Here is an 18,308-nt window from a genome sequence, read left to right as displayed (position 1 = left end):
TAAAACCAAACAGTTACAAGTCCTAAAGGAGAACTTGGACAAGAGCTGCTGCTTCACAGTGAGACCCAGGATCCACCAGTGGCCAGGGGTGTCTCCACTGTCATCTGCTTGCTCTGAGGACTGAGGGAGTGACTCGTATTTTTTTTTTTTAATGTTTTTCAAGTCTAGATTATGACTGTTATGTTGATACAGCAAACCAAGTATTAAGATTTGACCCAATCTGCAGAGTCCAGGTGATTAGAAATCATAAGCTAAGTGGTGCTATTATAAAATTTTACTACACAGAATCTGTTTATAGAAATTCTGTGCTATTCTGATTACAAATCTGTGCTGTACTAATCATAATATCCTCTTAAGAAAATAAAGCTTTAATTGTAACTATGATTTATTGCTATCATCATTCTGCCATGGATCCCTAAAAGAACCTGTCTGTCCCCTTAGTGTCACATGACAGTAATTAACATATGAGAAAAACTACATTGAGTTTTATAAACTGGAAATGCATTCAGTGCTGTGCACAGCAGCACAGTTAACACCATCTTGGGTTCTGCACTTTGGCCATAACAACCCCCAGCAGCGCCACAGGCTTGGGGAGGAGTGTCTGGAGAGCTGCCAGTCAGAGAGGGACCCGGAGGTGTTGATTGACAGCCAACTGAACAGGAGCCAGCAGTGTGCCCAGGTGGCCAAGAAGGCCAATGGCATCCTGGCTTGTATCAGCAATAGCGTGGCCAGCAGGGACAGGGAAGTGATCTTACCCCTGTACTGGGCACTGGTGAGGCTGCACCTCGATTCCTGTGTTCAGTTTTGGGCCCCTCACTACAAAAAGGACATTGAATTACTCAAGCGTGTCCAGAGAAGGGCAACGAAGCTGGTGCAGGGTCTGGAGCACATGTCGTACGAGGAGCGGCTGAGGGAACTGGGGTTGTTTAGTCTGGAGAAGAGGAGGCCGAGGGGAGACCTCATCGCCCTCTACAACTACCTGAAAGGAAGTTGCAGAGAGATGGGGATGAGCCTCTTTAACCAAGTAACAAGCGATAGGACAAGAGGGAATGGCCTCAAGTTGCACCAGGGAAGGTTTAGACTGGATATTAGGAAGTATTTCTTTCCAGAAGGGGTTGTTAGGCGTTGGAATGGGCTGCCCAGGGAGGTGGTGGAGTCCCCATCCCTGGAGGTGTTTAAGAGTTGGGTTGACATAGCGCTGAGGGATATGGTGTAGTTGGGAACTGTCAGTGTTAGGTTAATGGTTGGACTGGATGATCTTCAAGGTCTTTTCCAACCTAGATGATTCTGTGATTCTGTGATCTTCTGGGAAAGGTTAACTACCTCACATACAAATCTCAGACAAACTGGTAGGCAGCTGCTGGGGAAGACAAAAAAGGGAAACAGACAGCATCACAAAAACCAGTTGATATATTTACAGATAATGATGACTGAATCTGAAGTAAGTCTGATATATAGACAGCAGTTTCCTCTTTCATCTTGAAAATCTCACTTTTTCTGAAAGATGTCTCAAATAGACTCTACCAATTAGCTGCCTTTTCCTTAAGATGGATCATCAGGTCTGGCAATGGACATTAGATGTGAGACACATCGGGGTGAGGGCTGAGTTATGCAAATTTCATCAGACACTGAGGGTTTTTAAAAACAAGGAAATAGATCCTCATGACATGGTTCTTCTAACTCTGCCTGTCCCAAAAGGAAAAATCTTGTCCTCTGCACTCCTTGGTTTCTGCACCCAGCTCCTAAACAGTGTCTTTTTGCAAGGAATGATCAAGGAGTTAATAGTTGATAACAGCGTTTATCAAAATAGAAATGAAACCAAGATATCTTAAAAAAAGTCTTTTTATGGGAGATTAAGGTAATTCTGGACTTCTCAGAAATAATTGTTACCAATGTAGTTTTTGGGGACATAAAAGAAGAATAATTTGTAGTTAACAATGAAAACTACAGTAGCAAAGAGGAATGTTCAAACTCACCTGTTGAAAACAGGCCTGGACAAGGTTTTCTGGGAACATATTCCTGTTAAAAAAGTAGAGGCATTTCAATATTATAGCATACTAAGAACAAGTTCTTTATATAAACAAAATGATAAAATCTGCTGCTTGAAAAACAGGTCAGGTTGTGTTCCTTTATCCAGAAAGCAGTGTATGTAGCACCATCCGATACAAAGTCCAAAGCAATTAAGGGTTCAGGACTCCCAAAGACCAGATGGCTGTTTTCCTACTGTTGAATTTTTGGGCTTATTTTTCAGTATTTGACATTTCTGTTGGTAAGCTACTGAACTCAGTGGGTTTTTTTCTCTGTTGCATTATCTCCCATCATTTGCATGAGGAATACAGGACACACCATTTTTATAGGATTTGTCAAATATAGGCAGAAAAAAAATAACAACTCTTACAAATGCTGTGCTGGAAGAATCAGATATTTGGTGTGCTCTATTGTAGTTTTGAATTCAGAAATTAATCTTGGCTGATGGAAGATTCACATGTGTTATTCCAGGGTCAAGAACCATTTTTGCACACTAAAAAATTAGGAAATTAGATCAGAGGCAGTGCAATCCAGTTGTGTGCTTCTGTTCCAACTGCCAATTTCAGATTCAAATGACTGCAGAAAAAAGCATTAATTAGATATTTATTGAATACCTAGTCCAGTGCAGAAAAAGGCAGTTCATATATATTGAAGCTGAAGTCTTTATCTCCCTTCCAGATCTTTCACAAAATTCTGCCTTTATTTTTCAAGTTTTTAACCCAAAATTTCTTCAAAGGCAAGAGTAGTTCATACAAGCCTGGGATTTTCCTTAATCTTTACAAGACTCTGTGGACCTTAAATCTGATGAATATAAATAAGTAGGAAAAGTAACTATAATTCCTTTAAAAGAGAATTTCAGATCTCAAACTCCTAATTTACAGTCTTAAATTAGTTTACAAGAAGTTGATCTAATAAACTGTAGCAAAAACCTAAACTACTCTGCATTACAATTCATGTCACTTCTTACAATAGGAAGACGTTTTTGTGTATGGAACTACACCAGCCCTGTGAATACGTGTGGAAATGTTCACGTGGAAATTACTGGTAACAGACTATTAGGTTTTATAATGCAGCTGATTGCACAGTTCCCCTCACTGATTCCTGGGCAAGTGATCATGAGGAATGAAATGAGCCTTCCAAGGAGCTGCCATTCTGGCCATGCACAGGTAGGAGGGGATAGAGGCTGGGAAGAGCTGTGCATTGTTGAATACCGGGCTTTGGGGTTGAGAACTGTTAACTATCTCACATAGAAACCTCAGAGAAATTGAGTTATTCTCAAAGAGGTTTACCTTAATCTGTGCTAGAGCAGAGTTGTCCCAGATGACAGTAGACATTTGCTATTAAAGAGGACAGTGACATTTTCAAGGCAGATATATACATATATGTATATATGTGTGTGTATATTTTACAAATGTCAAAGAACTGTGTATTTGGAGTTGCATCTGCAAATGTCAGTCACATTTCCTGAAATAAAAAATGCTGAGCAAGCCAGTTTTAGATATGTGGCATTTGATTCTTACAAATAAAAATTCTACAAAAAGAAAATAGTGAGCACAAATAGTGATACAGAAAAGAGACTAATTGCAGCTGTAGAAAAAAAATTAATCCACAGAACATTTTTGAGGGAACTACTTAGCCACTATTGAAAATGCAGCCCTTACATGTGAATTTTTTTCTAATTCCTTAAACACGCTAGCTCTGAAAACCTGCTCAAGTCTTCTGCAGATTTTTCTAGGGGTTTCCTTCTTCTAAACACTTCAAGCATCTATCATTTCCAGGATATTGATGGGGAAAGGCTTATTGTAAGGTTGCCTTAGATACAGATGATGCAACAAACTTGTTGACCGTGCAACTCTAAGAAACCATTGCATACTGAATCTGTTCCTCTGCATCCTGCCTTGAGGAGGGGAAAGAGAACACTGCAATTTCAGGTGGTTCTGGGTGACCCAGAAGCTGCCAGTCAGTAACTCACCAACCATTCAATCCTTTCTGGATATTTTCTTCATAATAGGTAAATCTTGTATATCAATTTCTGCAGAGGGAATGTTTGTTGTCATCAGTTTATTAACCAAAGTCTATGATGTAACAAGAAACTATTTTAACAAACTGATTTGAATATACTCTAAAATGTCTAACCTGTTGGAATAAAAATTATTCTCTCCTTATTCATCCAAACAACATTAGAAAAGATTTTTACTGTATTACACATCACAACTTTATTTTGTTTGTTTGGACTTCTGCCACAAAGATATGGAAACTAAAAAAGAAAGCCTCACCTGATCAGATCCAGCATGGCATCAACAGTACTGACTTCTGGGGTACTGCCCACTCTGTCAATCTCATTTGCTGATTGAGGCACCCCAGGTTTAATGGTCACAACTAAGACAATCCCTGCAGAAGGAGAACCAGAAGAAGAGCTCACAGTGCAAGCAGAGGCATTGGCGCATCCTGCCTCAGTGTATCCTGTGTAGCTAAGTTCATTATGACCTAAACTCTCTAAATGCAGGGTACTTATGCAGGGCTCTTCAGAAAAGAGAAGTCTCCAGGTGGTGTCTTTAAATGTGTGGGCTCCTCCAGAACAGGAGCTACTTGCAGCCTTGCCACTGGATTTGGGCACTCTAGCTTTGCTTTTATATGTATGGTACTAAATCACTACTGCTCACCAAGAGGGTAAACTACTTCAGCTGGGCATCAGCTGAAGTGTTCTGCAACTTTTGAATGGTGATATTTTGAATTGTTATTTACCCTTCCCCTCATGCATCTCTTCTTGTTACTAACTAGCTTTCAGATATGAATACAAGTGTGTTGTCCCGTGACTCCAAAGTACAACAGGATGTTTTGGTAAAGTTAGTTAGCAATGAAATTACATAAGAGAAGGGCTTCAGAAATAGACTGACATAAAAAATTATGGGCAAGAAATACTAGCTTTGTCCCTGTGAATACTGAAATCCAATGACAAATTTTCCATTTACATTAGTGGCTTCATTTTAGGCATTTTTACTATTATATGAAATACTAGGCCTTTCCAAATGTACTTGCCCCCCTGCCCAAATCCAAACAAACCTAAAGCAAATGGAACTACTAAATCTCAGGGTAGGGAGAAAGAAGCATGTGGATGACCCTTCTACCAGTCAGGATCAAGGCTTTCTAATGGCAGCTGTGAATAAAAGCAGAACCGAATTTGTAGAACTCTGCACAATGAAACAAGTAATATCATAGTATCATAGAATAATGTAGAATAGCAGGGACCTCTGAAGATTGTCTGGTTTAACCTCTCTCTCAGGGTAGGGATAATTTCAAAGTGAGATTCACAGTAATGTTAGTCTTCATTAATTTTCCTCACTATGTATTCACAGAAAATTCCTAGCCAGATCAGATAGCCTAACCAGTGTAACCACAGTGATACATTATTCTCTGTGAAGCAACCTCTAGAAATTAATCTGGCCCTACATGTCTGTATGTGATTCTTTTTCTGTTGTTGAATATGCTTTGCTTTACAAGTAGACCACATACAATGTACATTTTATCCTTCAAATTAACACATTTCTTTTGTGATATCTAGGCACAGTATTCACTTAGACTCAACAAAATACAAAGATAAACCACAAACTACATGACAGCTGACAGAGGAGAGTTTAATTTTATTTCTTATTTAAGAAGGAAGGTTGAAGATGTTTGTTTAAGCAAATATGGAAGATTTCAAGGTTGCTTGTAGGGAATTATCTTCCTGCAAGAGGAGATGTGGACTTCAGAGGGGTAGGAGTGGAGCCTGGCAGTGACAGAAGGGACAAAAACCTTCTAGGAAGGAAATGAGATGGCAAGAAAAGCAATATTTTCTGTCATTCTTTCAGGTCAGATACATTATACATCCTTGCACATGAGAATCAGTGACAATCTATTATTTTGCTATTGAGGAAATTCCCTTTGTAGTTAAGGCTGGCCTTTGATGTTCATTCAGCTTTCCCCTTGCTGGTCACTGTTTATCTAAGCAGACAGCTCCTGATCTTCCCTGAGCTGAAATGTATGGTGAAATTGCCTCTGGCTTCATATTCGATATGAATACAGCCCAACTGTGAACAGCAGGACTAACTTCTCCCTGTATCTGGCTACAAGTATGTCAAGACGTTTGATACGACTCCTGTCTCTTCCCATCCTGTCTTGGGAAATCAGTAGTGTCACAGTGCTGTATACTTGTAATTAGGCAATGCTGAGGATTTTAAAAGTTACAGGATCACAGAGTACCTAGAATTACAGCAATGACTGTAGTGCAGAAATAATATATGACTGCTCGCAAACCAATCTTCCCAGAAACGCTGGAATCCAAAGCAGCAACACCTGCAAAAACAACCACAAAACCAAAACACTAAAAAACAGTCTTAGAAGAAACTTGTTATTTTTAGAGGCAATTATTTGTTGTCTCTTATTTCTATGCAGGAAATTTTTCCTTATTCAAGATATTACTAAATATCCAATTGCCAGTTGCACTTCTGAAAAATGTCTATAGCAGACCAACATATTTGATTTTGCTTCTTTGCAAAAATCTAGTTTCCCTGGATTTTTCTAGGAAAAAGATAATTGAGCTTTTCTGACTCCCTGATGTTCATGATGAATTAGACTTCATTGGTTTATTTTCATATTCACTTAAATAACAGCTTCACTTTCTTCAGATCTTGGCTAACATTTGGCTTTAAAACTAAAAGCCATGAGAAGGGACCTGCTCAGGGCTGTTACCCAGGTTGCTCAAAGGCACATGCAGTCAAGTAAGGCTCATTCCTGGTGGTCTTGACTTCATTAACAGGTTTGGGGTTGGGATTTTTTTTACTAAACCTCTTCTGAAGTCTGGGCTGTTCCCACTCCTCTCTCTGCCTATATCTGTCCTTGTCAGGAACTGAGGGCAGTTTTTTGTTAATGAAGGTGGGGAAAGTGCTGAGGCAGGTGTTATACTGAGGTCAACTTCTGGCAACAATATTATATCAAACTGCTCATGAAGTATTTTTTAATTGTTTAAAAGATCTACAGTTACATCTGTACACATACAATTCAGTAACCAGGATAAAATGAGTGTCGTGACGGTAAAACTTGACTGTCTATAACCACATTAGTATTCACTGCTATCTCTTTATTATACATTTGTTATCCATTTACATTTTTATCTTTATTGAATCAGATTATCAAAGACTGGCCAGATTCCCTTGTATGGGAAAGCAACAATACCATGACAATATTTAACCTCAAAGAAGCATAATTTTGTAGGAAAAAAGAAGTTTCAAAAACAAAGGAAGAAAAATGAAAATAACTTTCTGACACAAATATAACTTACTGATCTTTGAGCTCAGAAAGGATCTTAGCAAGCATACTTTAACCATATGTTGCTGTCTCTTCCGGAAGGTATACTTACAGCAGTAACAACTTGTGCCTAGAGCATTCCTATAATGCCTTACTTGTTCTGTTAATTGTTATTCAAAATGCAAACAGTACTGGAAATGGAGAATGAAGGTTATTTTATTTCATCATCTATTTGATTATTTTGGGGTCTTCCATGGGATAGCATATCATCAGACTGAGTACAGAAGAACTACATATACATGCAGAAAACATGATGTAAAGACTATCTCACTTGTACAGCAAATATGGATAACAAAAGAACTATTCATATGGCAAAGGAATACAGACCACTGCACAGAAAAAAAGCAATGCCACAGCTATTACAGAAGGCTGTCAGCACTAAGGATATTGTTTGAGGCACAAACAACAGAACGAACACATGATCTGGGCCATAATTTTTATTTCTCACCTTGGGAACTGGGAAAAAACAGGTAGAAAGGAGGACTTTCACATTGCTGTGGGCTCAGCTGTGGAAATTATGTCAGTGGGAACTCTTGAGAATGGATAGTAATAAATAATGAGGTCTGTGGACAATAGAAGAGCTGGTTTCAAAGGCTGTCAATGTTGAAACTTTTTCACCTGATATATTAACTTAGAAGACTTTACATCATGTTTTTAAAAGAGAGCAAACTGGTATTGCCACAGTTCCATATCTTTTAATGAAAAGTTCATAAAACCTAGAAATCACGGAATTTTATTCTAAAACTTGTATCGACTGTCAATAGTGGTTAGACAGACAGTGGAGGTAAGAAAATAATCTTTTCCTGGGATGGAGTGCTTCACAAAATTTGCCTTAAGATTTTTTTTGCTGACAGGCTTGCTGACTCAGCCAAGAGCCTAATAATCATGCAAGGTTATTTCCCTTGAGTACTTAGTTACAAATATTCTACAATTAGTATGTCATGAAGTTCCTGTGACAGTCATTCTTCTGGCTCCAAATGAAATCCCTTTGCAAACTGTTATGCTCACTGCAGTTACAAAGGTATAATTAAAGGAAAACTTTGCCCCTGCCTTTTTAAACTGGGTAATGATCCTGTTAGTTAGTGAGCTGTGCTAGAATCCAGCTTGTGCTTCCATTGCTGGTGCCGCTTTGTTGGTAGCTATAAAAACATTCAAATCAGTCAGGCAGACATGACTGAGTAAGTATGAGCACACTCTGAGGGTGACAGGTGTGGGTTTGGGTTTTTCCTGAAAACTGCTGTAGTCTGAAACAAAACTGCATTCATGATTATGCTTCCATTTAGAGAATGAAGTAGCATTCACTACAAGTGCCACAGACACAGGTTTGCACTGGGTGCTTTATGCTGCTAGGCTCCTTTTTTTCATGTTAGCTTGTTCTACATAGGTAAACACAATATATAAAAGTAGAATTCCCTCCAGATACATCCTACTCTCATTTGTGAGCAATTGGTAATATAGTATAATTGATAGCTACTGGCTGCCTTCTCAAGTCAACTGAAAATTAAATCTCCTTTGAAATAACATCATGACTTTATAATTTCTTTGGACATAACTGAAAGAGTTAGTTGAAGTTGTATTAAACAAAGCATACAACTAACTCTGGCTTCATAAGAAAACTTATTTCTCAAACTAAGATAGCACACATGCTACTCAAAATGAAAAGCCTGCAGCATTATAAGCAAAGATAAGATCACAAAATCAGTATAATTAAACTTGGACATCTTCTGTGGATTACCACGAAACTTTTATAACTATTTTATTTGTTCTTTCCTTCTCTCAGCTTACCCCCAAGTTTTAAATTGTTTAAACAGGTTTGAGCAGATAAACTGTAAAGGTAGTCTACTGTACAGAATTTAAATAGGCATGATGGATTCTCCTCCATTCCTGGGCATTTCAAAACTGCAGTTCCTTAAATTTTCCTACAAGAGATGTTCCAGTTCAGCTACAGCCACTGAAGCATGGAACGCAATTCTGTGGCCGTGATACACAAGACCTAAGGGAGATGATCACAAAAGGCATCAACTGGTGTTAAAATCTGTTAATCTATCTACCTCTGCCCATGTTATTTTAGCAGAAGAGAGTTAAGGTTTTAATATCTGAAGCCAAATTTGGGAATCAATCGCCTAGTCTTCTGCAGTTTGGTTTCCATGTTTTCTATGTTACAGTCTCCAACTCGAAGTTCTTTGTACTGTTTTTCTCTTTTTGCCCAATTTTCTCTGATTTGCAACACATACACTTGTAAAAGGATACAAAAGGAAACAATCAGTGAAATAAGTCTTTCACATCTTCTCTTCCTTTTCCCAGGACCTCAAAACCCTACCAAAATGAAATGCTGTACTGTATATGCACCTTTTTTTTTGAGGAAAGGATGGGAGGATAAATAATGAGACTGATGTTAATAATTCTGTTTGACAGAGTATTAGAAGGCATCAAAGCACAACAGGGATGAGGATGGTACAGGACCCTCAATAGAACAGAACAGGTACATACTTTTGGATAAGATACACAGACATCCCATTTTAAATGCTGGGGAAAAAAGGAAAACTCTAGTCCAGTGGTTCCTCACATTGCAATAACTTTTTTTATTCTGTAGATCATATTTTTTTACTTGAATCTTTTGGTTGGTACTGTCAGGAAACCTACCAATTTATTTATTTATTTTTATAGCTGTTATTTTTGCTCTATTACCAGAGGATTCCCAGGACTTTCCTCTTCAAAAAATAACCACAAAGAAGGACAATATTGTGAAACTTGTAAAAACTCAGAAGTGGAAAAATGGAATGATTACAACCTACCAGTTTAATCCTGTGTTGTGTTCAACTACTGATTTTTGCATGTTGAATACATTGTGTTGCCAAAGTTAAAGACACATAACTTCTCCAACTCTTACATTAGAACCCCTGTCTACCCAGTTAAATGCATCAAACCAAGACTTCTGTTAAGACAACATGGTAGCACCATCAGACATCTCCAACTTTTGAAGTCCCTCTGAAATTTTTTTTCATAATCTTGTCTTGCTATACACATTTAGAGCTGCTTCCCTGAAATTCTACTGTATAAAGCTACGCTGCCTTAGGTAATAGTCTGATTTAAACAAAACTGAGCCTAAATATGAAACATGGTGTTCCAGAAATTTTTACCAGTAGCCATTGATGGAAGAATGAATCATTCTTTCAGTTTCTCACAGACTTAAAAAAATGACACCTCAGTATAACACAAGGCTGCAACTTCATGAAAGACCAATATTTACCTGTCCATTTTCTCTCTGACAAGAGTGATTTTTTTTTTTTTCTATTTTGGTGTCACATGGGAACAGAGAATGTTCCCAAACAAAGCTATAATTTTGAAAGTGCTTGAAAAGCCACAATGAAGTCTTGAAAAATCATTGAAATATATGTCTGAATGGTACTGATGCTGTTGAAGCTTCAAGCATAACCAGGAAATTGATTTTCTAAACTTTTTGTGATAAACACTTGTCTTTCTTTGCCTTGCTGCTTCGAAAGGTTGTTCTGGAACATTCTGAACACAAACCAGTCTTCAGGTTTTCTTTCTTTATCCTCTTCTGACACTAATGGTTCCTCCTGTTTTCTTTCTTTGTCCTCTCTTCTGACACTAATGACACCCCACTACCATTAAATACAGGAGTGTCTTTGCTCAACTGCCAGCAGAGTCAACCTCTTTTCACTGTCTCCAGATTGGTCTACAGCTTTCTGTTTCCTAGGAAATGTAGTAAGATTCTCAATGATTTCTGTACTTCCCTTTTAGTATTCAAAACCAGTTACTCAGATCTTTGGGAATACAAATAATTCATAATGTTTCATGTAAAAGAAACAAAGTAGCTAATCAAAAAAACTGCTGGTATTGAGTCAGGTAAACCATCCGGACAAATTTATAGTCACAAACCAGACCTGTCTGCCACTCTCAAACGGTCCCTGAAATTTGAAATACCCACAGGTTTTTGTTGAATAAAAATCCAGCCGAGATCTTACAAACCCTGCACTAGTGTGCCAGCAAAAATGCTGTGGAGCAGCATAATTATATACCTCTGCAATGGGTAACGTACTGTGGACTTTGTAACAAATCTTAGAGCAACATGCTTCACATTCACTACGTCTGAGCCATTTATTCAGAAAATCATGAATTTCTATTCTCTTCCTCTCCTGACACAGAAGCAGTGGAAAGTGCCACCTGCTAGCTAAATCTCCATGTATCAATTTCAAATTAGTTGTAAGGAAATATCTTTCATCACTTGTGTAACTATATTGCAGACTCCATTGTCTTTGAGTGTTGCTGAGGCCAACAGCTAAGTGGGAGACAGAGGTACTGAACCTGTACAGAGGTTGTAGAAATACTCAAAATCACAGCAGTTAATATATGAAAGATAAAGAAACCAGTTGTTTCAGTTTATAGCAATATCAAGCTACTAGATTAGACTGAAACCTCTATGATGTGAAATTATTCTGCATGTGGATATTATAAAGCTTTTTTATCTTTCTCTGAAGCTGGTCATTAGCACAGACTTAAGAGCTGATGGCAGTTCCAAAGGAGCAACCTATAAAGTCAGGTAAAAAAATCAAGTACCTGTTAATATTAATCTTTTCATTTTATTTAATGGAGTGCAGGAGAGGGAACCACTTACAATGCATTAATAAAACCTTCAGAGATGTTGAAAGGTTACTACCTCATTAGCTCCTCCTCCTATTTTGTTCCTGCCTATTGGAATGACCTACATTTCCCACATAAAATAGAAATTTTATGCTGTTATCAACATTTGGGAACCTCATAACCAAATCCATTATAGAACTACATTTTTATACAGCATGGAGTGAATAGCCAAGTGACCAACTGCAATTGCTATCATCAGAAAAATTACCATCACTTGAGAGATCTACTGTCCACAGTAGATCACTTGCTCTGTACCACAGATACTAACCCTGGTCAAAAACTGAAACTGTGTGATCCATGAATTATAGATTTTAATTTTTTCCCTCTGAGATCTGTACTGTTGGGATAAATATTTTAAATTGAAACAAGCAAATCAGCACCTAATGTGATTAAAAGTCAAGTAAACAAAATGCCCTCTGTACAAGATTATATTGCACTGTGTTGTTGTGTGATTTGCATCAGTGTTCACTTTGGAGGCCTGTATAAATGCACAGGTGTCCAGATGGCTTTGTCACAAGGTATAACACTGTAATTCTAGAGTTGTTCACTCTGCTTCATTAACCTGTGGTCCTGTGAGATCTGTGAGTGAAAAGGGTTGCATTAAGGACTGGAAACAATCACAGGGCTTTTCTGACTTCCAGTGATTATCATCTTACTGGTTCCCTAGGATATAACACCTACATCCAGTTTGTCATACTGTTCTACAGAGGTGTCCCAACTGAGCACAAGGATTTATGTCTCCAGGTGTTCTTTATCAATACATTATGAGAGACTATATCTACAATTTGGTGCTGTGATTGACTCTGTTCAGCAGCAACAATCATGGCTAGCCTTGGCCTTTTTTTTTGCTGCTCTACAGATTTCAGTGTCATCATCAAGTGCATCTCCTGCAGTACTTCTTAGCTGTTCTCAAAGCTTCTGAAGATCAGTGGAAGCTGACAGGATCTGTTTCTTCTGCCACGTCACTTCATCTGCACAACAAATTGATCATTAAGCATAATCCGCAGAGGCTGGACTGTTGTCCTGGTTTAGCCAGGATACGGTTAAGTTTCCCCAGCAGTGGGGGGGAAGCTCTAGCCGGGTTATTCATATATCATGCTGACGTCACATCCTGGCGTGAGCGCGGGAAGAATCGGTGATCGCGTGGTTTGGTGCAGCCGGTTCTCTCACTGCTGTATCGGTATATACTTTGCTCTGTTCATTGTTATCGCTGTTATTCTTATTGTTATTGTTTGTTGTGTTGCTGTTGCACTGTTGTATTAAACCTTTCCTTATCTCAGTCTCAGGGCTTTGTATTTCACTCCCTTTGTGGGGGAGGGGCAGCGGCCGCATGGTCTCAGACCCCGGCAGGGGCTAAACCGTCACAACTGTTTACCTCCCTTTGCCAACACTGCTATACTTGATGAGCAAGACATGAGTTTTCTCTGTACAAAGATCAATGCCACTTAGCCAGCTCCTAGTGGCAGGCTCTTCTTCTAAAGTGTTACTCACAGCCTGGCTCAGAGGCCTGCCATGTCCACAGAACTGCCAACACATCTTAGTTTTCTCAATTAGTTCTAGGAGATAATCACATTTCTGAGGAGAAATAACTTAAGTATGGTGCACGTCAACTGTACATAATTCTCTTAGGATTCTGATATCTAACTTCCTATTGTAACAAAAACATAGCAACAAAAGTTCATGAAGAGTAGAATGCTATGGCTTTTACACCTTCTCATCTATGACTAAGATGTTGATTCAAGGACAAAATGCAGTTCTAAAATTGTTCCAAACTGTCATCAGCCTTATTGTTTTAACTGAGGAATTTCTGAAGATGCTAGAGGAATCACAAAAGAATTCTCAGCTTCTTCCAGGTATACACATTTTAATTCTTTCCTTCCATCTTGGCTCTTCTGGCTGCAGTGTCCAGTCACTAGGTCATAGAAGTGATATGATGGGTCTCCAGGACAGTCAGGTCCATTTCCATTAAAATTTTGTAGAATGTTATAACAGACATATGAAAATAGAAAAACATAGGAGAATCTTAAAATGTGTATAAAGAATTTCAGTAAGCAATCCTTCTAAGGGGACCACAATGTTTTATATAAAAATAGCAGTGTTGTTTTATTGCCAGGGGTGCACTATGTTATGTGTTATTGTAAAAATATAAGATTTACTCTTTGAAAAATACTAGGGGAGGGGGGGGAAAGAATCAAGAAGTGCAGACACAGTGCCCTTGATAAGTGGATAGCTGTCTGAAACGCATGAAGTTCCTTGGCTTTGAAAGATGGAGCTGGGAGTGTTTCTAATTCAAGACATGAGCAGTATCAATCATTTATCTTATACTGACTGTTCTCATTTAATCCTCTGATCATCACAGCTGGTGGTCAAGTCATAACAGCAACCTTTCTTAGAGGCAAGTTCCAATTTTGAATTAGTTGCCGTACTTTTCTTCTACTTGCAGTGGGAAACACTACTAATACTAAAACAGTATTTGGCCTATATCTTCAGAAGTGACACATGATTTTTGCTTGAGGAACTGAACACCAAATCTTAGCTCCAGTGTTGACTTGTGTAGCAAGCTTATTGCTTATTTTCTTATTCCTCTATGTGTCTAACAGAATCCAAATTACTTTCTTGTTCCATGAGCTACTGCCAACTCTAATCAGCTACTGCCAGGAAGAGATGTGTTATATCTAACACATATAAGATTAGATTTCATCCTATTTCCATGTAAATTTTGTCATTGTATGATAGTTGGTTGATGGATACAAGTGGGAAAGTTTCCTTTTCACAGCAGGGAAAGGTCCTTTCTGCTGCCCTATGAATTTGGGATAGTTCATAAACATGAAGTCAGGTTTGGAGAGATCTTTGTGCTCAAAGTGTCTGGCATCAGCTATGCAATCTCCCTCGTGACTCATCAGTCCACATCAATTCTTCCTAAACAGGGACACATGTTGCAGTCACGCTCCCCGAGAGTCAGAAAGGGTATGAATAGGCTAAATGTTAAATTCATCAACTAATCTGAACTTTTTTCACCCATCCAGTCTCTTGGTGATGTGACTATATCCACTTTGGATGTCTGCTTTTGCAAGCTAATCCTACCACTACCTCTTCATACTCTGTGTGAAGAATGCTCCTCTCAGAGCTTCTGAAAAACAAGGAAGAGTTCCAAAGCCAGCTCTTCTCTGTCCTTTTGTCCTTAGCCTATGCTCACTTTTTGAAGGGAAAACCATGCTGTATACACTTCAGACAATAACTGCTGCAGGGTGAATCACCATAACACTGGTGAATTCAGAGCCTATACTTTACTGAAGCCATCTTTGACTCCTCTGTGATTTTTCCGTCTTCCCATTCCAGATTCTGAGCCTTTTCTCTCCCATTCTGCCCTTTCACTTGGAATGATCTTGTAACACAAGTTTACCCCAACTGTGGTTAATCTCCTGAAAGCTCACTTTCTTCATATTCTCCCTGAAATCTATGTTTACAAATTAGGTTTAACAGGAATTCCTGTTGTTTTCTTCCAAGGGCTGAATGGTGAATCTTTTGCTCTTTTTCCCTCTGCTCTGTGGAATTCTGTAGGAAATGCAATACCACATCTCTTGAATATGAACAAGACTGTCAGGACCAAACAAGTAATTCACAACCATCTACTGAAATACTACCCACATTCAGGACTTCAGACAGCACAATTCTATGGATGACTTCATTATTCGTCTGAGACATAGGACCCAGATACTACTATCTGTTGTTACCTGTAGATCATTCTCAACCATCTTTCACTTGATAAGCATTCCATATAAGTTTGTTTTCCTCCTGTTTCCTGTGTCATGGGGCTCTGAATCATCTTTTGTGTCTAATCTTCCACTGGCTAACTGAATCACATACATAGCTAAGTCTCATTAGGAGGACAGTTCTGAGTCAGATGTTGGCTGAGAAGATCAGGTAATGAAGCTATGGCAAATGAAAGCTCCAAAGACACTGTGATATGCTCTCTCAAATTTTTTGGTGACCCTCTACCTTTGTCTTTAGTGTTTGTTACTAGAAGTCTTCCATTCCTATTCCGTCAGTCCATCTATAACAGCAGTTATCCTGTCTATTCAAATTACATTGTTGCTTACTGTAAAGAAAAAGGATTTCTATGACAACTTGTAATAATGACCTTTTCAACAGACTTAATAGAAATTTAAATAATCTCTCTTCTTTGGGGCAAACCATTGTTATTCCACTAATGCTGTTGAGTAAAGGCAACAGAAGAATGTTTTACAAATGAACTGAAAAAAAATAGCAAATTGGGGAGTTGGGGGGAGAGGGAAAGGCACGAAGAGAGAGATAGGTGCATGCAGTAATGAATAAGCATCTGTTAGTGCTATTTAAATACCACAAAGAATTTAAATAAAAACATTCTCAATTCCTACTTACATGATCTAGTGAGATTACCTCTGGATTAGCATGATAAATATTCATCTTTTAACTTTGAAGAGGCATTGCAAAAAGATTATTTAAAAAAAAAACCAAACCAACAGACTAAAGCATGGAATGCAATAGTTATAAACACTAAAAGGGGATGATTGAGGATGGGGTTGAAAAAGTACTTGTACCTTTCTAAACACCACATAGAAATGGGAGATGAATAGCTTATGGCAATGAAAGGGATGAAAACGTTACAAAATGGAAGTAAGTTCAGGTAAGATGTAAAGAAAAATTTCTGACCCTGGACATCAGTTTGCTAAGGGAATGTTGTGCTGCCTTGTAGGCAGCTGGCACAATCCGTATTGCAGCATTGTATTATGATCTTTCCTTAGAGAGCTTATTGGATGACATGCATAGAAAGAAGGTATTAGTATTGCCTTCCATTCCTCTTATTTGCAAACTGTATAACCTCTGGGAAAATTTTAATTTTCCTCTAGAAAGCTCTTAGGGGTTGTATAATCTCAGGTTAATGCCTTTTCAGGCAATACATTGTTCCTTGGGTGGAATATAATGAGTTTATAAGGAAGGAAGATGACACATCAATCTGCCAAAATGGACAGGCTAGCAAGATTCATAACAGAAATCATATTCAGTTCATGAATGTAGTAGAAATACAGCCTCTGTACTGTTGCAGGTGAAATATGTATGAAGTGAATACAGAAAACCTGGAGTACTGGAAGTACTTGAATTAACTCAAAATTACTGGTGGTAAAACATACAGATGGACAAGTTTTAGCTTCCAGACTCTTAAAAAGAAAACTTTAAAGTGACACTACATTTTTTTAATCGATCATGATGTCCACACACAGGGAAATGGAGTAGAAAAGTGAATGCAATCTGTTTTATATAGTGGAATTGTTGTTTGCCTCCTGAGCTCCAGAACAGAAGAGCAGAAGACACTAACTCTCTTCAGAACCATCCACAGTGGTGCCACCAGCAGCTCCCTGGTGATATGGCTGGAACGGGAGGCAGTGACTGCCAATGCTGAAGAATGGCCGTTCTGTTGGGGCTCTTTGCCCTTGAGAGCTGGTGGTAATCATGCTCCATGAACCAGAAGTGCACTTCAAAGTTTTATTACTATAATTTAAAACCTTAAATAATGTAGGGGCTGTCTGAGTTGTGTAAGGTCAACTGTTATTGATGGGAAAGGAGTAGATGACTGTGACAGAAGTAATCCAAAGAGGATGGGCACAAAGCCTTGTCCATTAATAGCTCATGACTCTGCAGTCCTCCCTGCCTCAATGACTGTACATGGACAGCAGGGACAGGACCTCCAGCACCCCTCAGTACAACTGAAGGCAAACTCATTACCAGTACTGTAACATTTTCTGTCCTTTGCACAATGTACGTGATAAAAAGGGACAAGGTGAGTTTCCTGCCTGAGACCAGATAACTAGTTTACTAATTTTATACAATGGACCTGCTTTCTTGGAGGTTCTTTTGGCTTCAGAAAAGTAGAAAAGCAAGCAAAGAACATGCAGGTATCTCAAGAGACAGTCTCTGAGTATGTTAAGCTAGATCAGGGAATTCCCCAAGGACTGGAAACTAGTGTTCCTGCAGGTGATGCACAAGGGCCTGTAAGGATGTCTCAGTCACAAAACATCTTTCAATAGCTGTGCTTCTCAGACTTGCAGAAATAGAAAGTGCTGAGGCAGCTGCCACTCCAGGAATTGTGATACCAAAGGAAAATTGGTTTGGAAGCCCTGCATTATAGGAAACAAAACAGATTTGTTCTCCCAACATTTCCTTGTCTGTGCTCCTTTACAGTACTTTAAATCTGTGGATGTTTTATATCTAATGGAACTGGCAGGTTTATT

The 18,308-nt window shown here is 38.6% G+C and overlaps 1 protein-coding gene across 3 annotated transcripts in view; it reads right to left on the bottom strand.

Moving 5' to 3' along the window:
• Positions 1-18,308, bottom strand: part of SLC1A1 (solute carrier family 1 member 1) — a 56,140-nt gene that overhangs the window by 16,108 nt on the left and 21,724 nt on the right. For all 3 annotated transcript variants that reach the window (XM_074855341.1, XM_074855343.1, XM_074855342.1), the window contains 3 exons: positions 6,271-6,363; positions 4,305-4,419; positions 1,977-2,019 (listed from right to left, as the gene is read on the bottom strand). In XM_074855341.1, coding sequence (XP_074711442.1) covers positions 1,977-2,019; positions 4,305-4,419; positions 6,271-6,363 — 251 coding nt within the window. The remainder of the gene's footprint in view (positions 1-1,976; positions 2,020-4,304; positions 4,420-6,270; positions 6,364-18,308) is intronic.

Source organism: Strix uralensis, chromosome Z, assembly GCF_047716275.1.
Source record: "Strix uralensis isolate ZFMK-TIS-50842 chromosome Z, bStrUra1, whole genome shotgun sequence".
Classification (NCBI taxonomy): domain Eukaryota; kingdom Metazoa; phylum Chordata; class Aves; order Strigiformes; family Strigidae; genus Strix; species Strix uralensis.
This window is presented reverse-complemented; position numbering and strand designations above follow the sequence as displayed.